The 9,039-nt window shown below is 53.4% G+C and overlaps 1 protein-coding gene across 1 annotated transcript; it reads left to right on the plus strand.

Moving 5' to 3' along the window:
• Window positions 1-1,434: 1,434 nt before the first annotated feature.
• On the plus strand, window positions 1,435-5,899 carry LYPD3 (LY6/PLAUR domain containing 3). The gene is made up of 5 exons (XM_055248571.2): window positions 1,435-1,553; window positions 2,569-2,700; window positions 3,264-3,434; window positions 3,746-3,907; window positions 5,197-5,899. Exons 1-5 carry the CDS (start codon window positions 1,472-1,474, stop codon window positions 5,709-5,711), a joined length of 1,062 nt encoding a protein of 353 aa, XP_055104546.1. The 5' UTR covers window positions 1,435-1,471; the 3' UTR covers window positions 5,712-5,899.
• Window positions 5,900-9,039: the final 3,140 nt, after the last annotated feature.

Genomic DNA, 9,039 nt, shown 5'->3' on the forward strand with positions numbered 1-9,039 from the left:
GTTATGGATTGGTCTTGATTTTTTTTCTTTCTTTGTTTTTTGTTTTTTTTGAGACAGGGTCTCACTCTGGTTGCCCAGGCTGGAGTGCAGTGGCGCAATCTCAGCTCACTGCAGCCTCAACCTCCCAGGCTCGGGTGATTCTCCCAGCTCAGCCTCTCAGGTAGCTGAGATTATAGGTGCACACCCCCACGCCCAGCTAATTTTTTGTATTTTTAGTAGAGACGAGGTTTCGCTGCGTTGCCCAGACTGTTGATTTTTTTCTTGATCCTTTACTGTCACAGTGTGGCCTTGTCCAGGTTGGTGCTCTGTGAAATTATCTATGTGCAGTTGAACTCCATGGCCTCACTGTGTGTGTCAGGCCAACTGCCAGCAGTTAGGGGCTATTTTTCTCTTTCTTCCATGGAAAACTACCCGGCCCCCTGTTGGTTTCCTGGCCTTCTCTCTCACGCCTTCTAGAGTCATTTTCCTTTTTCACACAGAGGCCACAGTGACATTCTTTACCTTGTTTTTATTGAAGAATAACATACGTCCAGTGACAGGCCTGAGTCAGTGATTCCTTAAAAATAAAAGGAAGCAAATCTATTATGTCCTCCAGCTCATTTAGACCCTCTTAAAAGATTCTCTACTATTCTCAAAATTAATCCAAATCTCTTGTCGGGGCCTCTAATGCCCTGAGTGCTCTCGGCCTCTGCCTGACTCTTTCATCTCAGTTCCTGCGCTTCTCTCATGGACTTCTGAGCTCAGGAGCACTGCTCTCCTTTCCATGTTTGAATGGTTCATCCTACCTCCTACCTCCAGGTGCTCCCACGTGCTGTTCCCTCTGCTTGTAAAGGGCTGTGTCCCTCTCTTGACCTGCTCTAGCTGGCTACATCCTGCATGCCCTTGAGGTTGCATCTCAGATAACCTCAAGGAAGCCCTCACCGACCAGCCCCCACTTCTAGACTCCACATCTCCTTGTATCACTACACTTTTTCCTTCAGTGTCTTAGTCTCTGTGGTAAACACCAATTTGTATGATTATTTGATTAGCATCTGTCTCCCCCATCAGACTGTGAGCTCTGCCAGGACAGGCGCTGATTCTGTCTTCATCTCCAGCATTACCTAGATCAAAGCCGGGCACACTGTAGATGCTCATTTACAGTTACCGAACACTGAATGTCGAGTAGCCCCAGCCTGTCTTTAAGCCCCACTACTCTCCCACTCCAAACATACACAGACTTTCTCCCGCGAGCTGTCAGGGAACCTCAGCTCCCACCCTTTACCTCCTTGGCAACTTCACAGGGCAGGGACCGCTCTCCCTGTGGATGACGCGCCTAGGGGCGGGGCCCCGCCCCACAGCCGACGCTGAGTTGGCCCGGTTGGGCAAGGCTGGGGTTGCCTGGGGCGAGGTTACTCATCCTGGGCTCAGGTAAGAGGGCCGCAGCTGGGAGGCGGCACACCCAGGGGGGACGCCAAGGGAGCAGGACGGAGCCATGGACCCCGCCAGGAAAGCAGGTGCCCAGGCCGTGATCTGGACCGCAGGCTGGCTGCTGCTGCTGCTGCTGCTTCGCGGAGGTGGGTCTGCTGCCCAGAGAGGTGGAGGGGGTAGAGTGGGAGCTCCTAGGGAGGAGGCTTCTCTGGCCCCGTATAGAGAAGGCTGTGGGAAGGATCCCCACATAAGCAGAGGGCACTGTGGGCAAAGTTCCCCCGTCCTGAGCAAGGGAGGCAGAGGGAAGGGTCCTCCACCATGGGCAGTAGGAAGGGTTCCCCACCACGGACAGGGGGAACTGTGGGCAAAATTTTCCTATCCTGAAGCTGTAGAAAGAAGTCCTCTGTTCCTAGGCCGGGCGCGGTGGCTTACGGCTGTAATCTCAGCACTTTGGGAGGCCGAGACGGGCGGATCATGAGGTCAAGCGATCGAGACCAGCCTGGCCAACATGGTGAAACCCCGTCTCTACTAAAAATACAAAAATTAGCTGGGCGCAGTAGCGCGAGCCTGTAGTCCCAGCTACTCGGGAGGCTGAGGCAGGAGAATCGTTTGAATCCGGGAGGCGGAGGTTGCAGTGGCGGAGGTTGCAGTGAGCCGAGATTGCGCCACTGCACTCCAGCCTGGCGACAGAGCGAGACTCCGTCTCAAAAAAAGAAAAAAAGAGTCCCCTGTTCTGGGCAGAGAAGCTGTGGGCAGAGTTCTCTCATTTGAGCAGAAGGGAGCTGTGGGAAGGGATCCCTCACTGAGCACAGTCTAGCACAGTGTACTGTGGGAAAAGTTCTCTCATTCTGAGCAGAAAACTGAGGAGGTATCCCTCCTACCCCGGGATGAGGGGCTTCATGGCGGGGATCGCCTACAGTGGGCATACGGGGCTGTCGGAAGGATGTGCCCACGGTTGGCATAGTGGGTGTGAAGGAAAAGGGTCCAATGATTCCCGTGCTTCCAGATTTGTGGAAAGCTTTTCCCTACTCCTGCCCTGGAAAATTGTGTGCAATAAGACTGTCTTATCCCAGGCCAGAGGGCATGGGAAGGACTATTTCCCCCTTGGGGATGGACGCTTTAGCAAGGAGGACTCAGGTCTACTCGGCTCCGCTCCCCCAGGAGCGCAGGCCCTGGAGTGCTACAGCTGCGTGCAGAAAGCAGATGACGGATGCTCCCCGAACAAGATGAAGACAGTGAAGTGCGCGCCGGGCGTGGACGTCTGCACCGAGGCCGTGGGGGCGGTGGAGACCAGTGAGTGGGGACCCCCGGGCCACGCACACCACTGCAGGCTCCTCCGGCCCAGCCCGCCTCCTTAGATCCTTTCTGGATCTGGCCACGCCCCTTTAACGCGGCCCCACCCCTCCCTTTCAGCCTGGCCGGGACCCTAAGACACAGCCTTGCCCCTTCTCCCAGGCCAGGGCTTCTCTATTAACAATTACAAGGGCGAGGAGCAGAGAGTTGAGAACTGGGTGGGGCGGACTGGGAGAGCTCGGGTTCGGAACGAGGTCACGTCCTATGCACTTTTTCTGCTCCACCACTGAGACCTCCCCATCCCTGCCTGTCAACCGGGCTGTCTCCTCCGACTCTGCTCTTTGAGGTTCCGCCCCCGTTCCACGACCCCGCTCCTCCCTCCTTCGGTCGTTGTTTCCGCTCTGAGCGGCTCTTTGGGGGCGTCCATCCGCCAATTCCTGCCTGTCGGTCCTGTGGTGTTGGCCTATTTGAGGCCCCGCCCCTCCCAGACCCTACCCAACTTTGGGCCACGCCCCATCTGAGACCACGCCCACAGCTAATCCCGCCCTTGTCTCTCTCCCCAGTCCACGGACAATTCTCGATGGCAGTGCGGGGTTGCGGTTCGGGACTCCCCGGCAAGAATGACCGCGGCCTGGATCTTCACGGGCTTCTGGCGTTCATCCAGCTGCAGCAATGCGCTCAGGATCGCTGCAACGCCAAGCTCAACCTCACCTCGCGGGCGCTCGACCCGGCAGGTCCGTGGGGGGCGGGGCCGTAGCTGCGGGGGCGGAGCCACATTCGGGCCTGCCAAGATGGAGGCGGAGCCGTGGCGGAGGCGGGAGTACTCGGCCTGGGCTGGGGGTGGGGTCACACTCTGGGGCGGGGCCAAGAGGCAGCAGGAGGGACTTTCTGGCTGTAGGCGCCGGGAGGTTGCGCGCTGGGGCGGGGATACTAGTAGGCGGGGTCATCGATAGTGCGGGGCCAGGCCGTAGGGGCGGGGCTAGAGGACGAGCTGCGGTTCCCGAACCCTTTCGACGCCTTTTCTTCCTCTCGGCTCCCCTCGCAGGTAATGAGAGTGCATACCCGCCCAACGGCGTGGAGTGCTACAGCTGCGTGGGCTTGAGCCGGGAGGCGTGCCAGGGTACATCGCCGCCGGTCGTGAGCTGCTACAACGCCAGCGATCATGTCTACAAGGGCTGCTTCGACGGCAACGTCACCTTGATGGCAGGTGAGGGAGCCCCGGAGCACGGGACCTGTGGGAGTTAGGGTAGCCCTTCTGAAGCACCCTGGGCGGTAGGGAACCCTTTACCCAAAGCGTTTCCTTCACCTGCGACGCATTCTGGGAACCGTGGGGCCTAAGTGCTTGTATCGTAGGGCATCATGGAAAATGCAGTCCCTTCCCCCAACATATTAATAGTGTGGGGATAGTGATGCTTTGTCCCAGAGTGTTTTGGAGGGAAATACATTTCCATAGAGGGCTGCCAGGTACTTAGGAGGCATTTAAGCCTCTAAGCTTCTGCCCAGGCACTGCGGGTAATCTCTAGTTCTTAGCCCTTAAAACTCAAGGGGTCCTCCGCCTGTCCCAGACTATTGAGAGATGTAACCATGGAAAATGAAGTTCTTCGAACCCCATCCCCTGCCAGTTATGCTATGGAAAATGTAGTTCTTTTTTATTTTATTATTACTATTTTTTTTTAAGACAGCATCTTGCTCTATCGCCTAGCCTGGAGTGTAGTGGCGCAATCATAACTCACTGCAGCCTCTACCTCTTGGGCTCAAGCAGTCCTCCCGCCTCAGCCTCCCAAGTAGCTGGGACTACAGGGGTGCACCGCCATGACTGGTTCCTTTTATTTTTGGTAACGGTGGGGTCTTGCCGTGTTCCCCAGGCTGGTATTGAACTCCTGAGCTAAGCGATCCCCTGCGTAGGTCTCCCAGAGTGCTGGGATTACAGGCGTGAACCACTGAACCTGGTGCCGAGATGTAGCTCTGACTCTGAGACTAAATTCTGATGGGGGAGTAAAAGCCGGGGTGAAGGCTAGGGGGATGATGGCGAGAGGGTTGTAGAGGAAGTTTGTTCTGCCCCGTGGTCTTGTGAGAGGTCTTGTATCTCAGTCTAAGCCTTTGTTTTAAACCCTACTTTTGGTTCAGCCTACACACATTTCCATTCAAAGCACAATGGAAAATGTTAATCCACCATGTGCCAACCAAAGACAGTGAGTCTGTCTGTTTCTCATAGTAGGACCTGAGTTGAGGTTTTGGGATTAATGGATGCAGGGACCTTCTGTCTCCTTTTGGGTGTTCTCTGTTCTTTTTTTTTTTTTTTTTTTTGCAAGACAGAGTCTCACTCTGTTGCCCAGTGATCCACCTGCCTCGGCTTCCCAAAGTGCTGGGATTACAGGCTTGAGCCACCATGCCCGGTTGGGTTCACTGTTCTTGTCTGTTGCCTCTAAGTTTCGTTCTGGCCATGTCAACCTCTCTCCCTCCAGCCACTGACCTATCTGTGTCTCCTTCCTGCAGCTAACGTGACCGTGTCCTTGCCTGTCCGGGGCTGTGTCCAGGATGAATTCTGCACTCGGGATGGAGTAACAGGCCCAGGGTTCACACTCAGTGGCTCCTGCTGCCAGGGGTCCCGCTGTAACTCTGACCTCCGCAACAAGACCTACTTCTCCCCTCGAATCCCACCCCTTGTCCGGCTGCCCCCTCCAGAGCCCACGACTGTGGCCTCAACCATATCTGTGGCCTCAACCACGTCTGTCACCACTTCTACCTCTGCCCCAGTGAGACCCACCTCCACCACCAAACCCATGCCTGCCCCAACCAGTCAGACTCCGAGACAGGGAGTAGAACATGAGGCCTCCCGGGATGAGGAGCCCAGGTTGACTGGAGGCGCCGCTGGCCACCAGGACCGCAGCAATTCGGGGCAGTATCCTGCAAAAGGGGGACCCCAGCAGCCCCATAATAAAGGCTGTGTGGCTCCCACAGCTGGATTGGCAGCCCTTCTGTTGGCCGTGGCTGCTGGTGTCCTGCTGTGAGCTTCTCCACCTGGAAATTTCCCTCTCACCTACTTCTCTGGCACTGGGTACCTCTCTTCCCATCACTTCCTGTTCCCACCATGGGACTGGGCTGGCCCAGCCCCTGTTTTTCCAACATTCCCCAGTATCCCCAGCTTCTGCTGCGCTGGTTTGCGGCTTCGGGAAATAAAATACTGTTGTATATATCCTGCCAGGGGTTTTCTAGCTTTTTGAGGACAGCACCTGTATCCTTCTCATCCTTGTCTCTCTGTTTGTCCTCTTGTGATGTTAGGACAGAATGAGAGAAGTCAGCTGTCACAGGGAAGGTGACAGAGAGGATGCTAAGCTTCCTACTCACTTTCTCCTAGCCAGCCTGGACTTTGGAGCGTGGGGTGGGTGGGACAATGGCTCCCCACTCTAAGCACTGCCTCCCCTACTCCCCTCATCTTTGGGGAATCGGTTCCCCATATGTCTGCCTTACTAGACTGTGAGCTCCTCGAGGGCAGGGACCGTGCCTTACGTCTGTGTGTGATCAGTTTCTGGCACATAAATGCCTCAGTAAAGATTTAATTACTTTGTATAGTGCTTTAAAGGAGTCACTTCCATCTTGTTTCTCGCAATAACCTCTGTAGCTGAGCTAGGGTGGGCATCATAAAGCCTTTAACAGGAGAGATATTGGACCTAGAGCCACAGCCCTGGGGGAAGTCATGGTTGAACTTTAATCTCCTGGGGTCTAGCCTGCATGTGGGTGGTCCCACTGGTGAGAGGGAGACCGGGCGAAACCATAAGTGGCATGGAGGGGTGAATGGGGCTTTTAGCCATGCCAGGGAACAGAGACCTTTGTCTAATGAGTTTGTGTACCCTCCCTAGGCTCCACCCACCTTGCCATCCAGCCAGCCATCTGCATTTTTTTAGAGACGGGGTCTCTGTCACCCAAACTGGACCGCAGTGGCCCAATCATAGCTCACTGCAACCTCTAACTACTGCCTCAGGCTCCCAAGTAGCTGGGACTACAGGCTCACCCTATCATAATTGGCTAATTTTATTTTTTGTAAAGATGAGGTCTTGCTGTGATGCCCAGTCCTCCTGCCTTGGCCTCCCAAAGTGTTGGGATTATAGGCAGGAGCCACTGCACCCGGCTTCATCTGGTTTACTAAGAGTCATTAAGGCTGGGCGCAGTGGTTCATGCACTTTGGGAAGCCGAGGCAGCCAGATCACCTGAGGTCCAGAGTTCGAGACCAGCCTGACCAACATGGAGAAACCCTGTCTCTACTAAAAATACAAAATTAGCTGGGCACGATGGCGCATGCTTGTAATCCCAGCTACTCGGGAGGCTGAGGTGGGAGAATCGCTTGAACCCAGGAGGCGGAGGTTGCGGTGAGCCGAGATCATGCACTGCACTCCAGCCTGGGCGAAAAGAGTGAAACTCCGTCTCAAAAAAAAAAAAAAAATCGTTAACTGGGCTCACCTACTGTATCCCACTTGTCCATAGGGCCCAAGGGTGCTGCTGTTGGCCTTTGCTTGATGTTGGGGACCTGGGGCTTGAGCCCCACCTCCATCTCCTTCCAATCAGATGAAGGCCTGGCCCTAGAGGCACTGGAGGGGAAAAGCCTGGCTTGGGAATGAGAGAGTTCCTGGTAGGCTTTGCAACTGCTTGATGGGAGGAGGATCAGATGTGGGGAATAGTGAGATCATAACAGTATATTGCCAATATTACTATTGATAATGGGGAGTAGTGTGAGGTAACAACAAAACAAGAGCAAATAATGAGTATAGCAACAAAATAGAACATCAAAAAGAGTATGAGCTCTTATTCTGAAACATATAATACATGTATAGAGGGAAACATCAGTGATGGTAGATGTAGTGTTGGGAGTATTAGTGATTTTTCTTTCTTTTTTTTTTTTTTGAAATGGAGTTTTGCTCTTGTTGCCCAGGCTGGAGTGCAATGGCACAATCTCGGCTCACCACAACCTCCCCTCCCAGGTACAAGCGATTCTCCTGCCTCAGCCTCCCGAGTAGCTGGGATTACAGGCATGTGCCACCATGCCTGGCTAATCTTGTATTTTTAGTAGAGACAGGGTTTCTTCATGTTGGTCAGGCTGGTCTCGAACTCTTGACCTCAGGTGATCCACCCACCTCGGCCTCCCAAAGTGCTGGGATTACAGGCATGAGTCACCATGCCCGGCAGTGATTTTTTAATTTTAATGTAACTTTTATTTGTATTGTAGAGATTGGTGTCTCACTATGTTACCTAGGCTGGTCTCGAACTCCTGGGCTCAGATGATCCTCCTGCCTCTGTCTCTCAAGTGCTGGGATTACAGATGTGAGGCACCGTGCCCAGCTGTGTTAGTGATTAAAGACAGTCTTACTAGATGCCCAGTCTATGCTATCAGTTTGCAGCCATCATGTCATTGACTTTTCCGCATATTTTCAGATGGGATGATTGGGGAAACTGAGGCTTAGAATGGTGAAGTAATTAACCCACAGCAAATAATACATTTATTATGTGTCAGGTACTGTTTTAAGTGCTGTACTTGGATTAATATATTTAATCTACAAAACCATCCTATGAAGTAAGTGTTAATCATCTGCATTTTACAAGATGCGGAAATCAGGGCTAGAGAGGTTGAGAAACTTGCCCCAGTTCCCTCAACTATTAAGCAGTGGAGCTCAGATTTGAACACGGGCAGGTCAGCTTTACAGAGTGTACCAACACTGCCATAATGTTTCCCTCAGCTTGACTAAACTTTAGACAGGCTTTCTCCTGCCTCTAGGCCCTCAGAATCCAGAGGGTCTAAACACAGAGGCCCCTTACCTCCCTTTTCTTAGAGCATTTACTTGAGAAAACTTGTCGTTGTAAATTATTTCTTTGTCCATTTGAGATGGATATAAACCTCTTCAAAAGTCTTGGCCGGGTGTAGTGGCTCACACCTGTAATCCCAGTACTTTGGGAGGTCGAGGCGGGCAGATCACGACGTCGGGAGTTCAAGACCAGCCTGACCAACATGTTGAAACCCCGTCCCTACTAAAAATACAAAAATTAGCCAGGTGTGGTGGCACGTGCCTGTAATCCCAGCTACTCAGGAGGCTGAGGCAGGAGAATCGCTTGAACCTGGGAGGCGGAGGTTGCAGTGAGCCGAAATCACGCCATTGCACTCCAGCCTGGGGGTGACAAAATGACACTCTGCCTCAAAAAAAAAAAAGGTATCTTGCCAGTTTATAGCCCAGGAAATGGAGTCTCACTATGTTGCCCAGGCTGATCTTGAACTGGGGTCAAGGTATCTTCCTGCCTTGGCTTCTCAAAATGCTGGGATTACAGGGGTGAGTGACCAGGACCCAAGAAACT

This window comes from Symphalangus syndactylus, chromosome 17 (assembly GCF_028878055.3).
Source record: "Symphalangus syndactylus isolate Jambi chromosome 17, NHGRI_mSymSyn1-v2.1_pri, whole genome shotgun sequence".
Taxonomy (NCBI): domain Eukaryota; kingdom Metazoa; phylum Chordata; class Mammalia; order Primates; family Hylobatidae; genus Symphalangus; species Symphalangus syndactylus.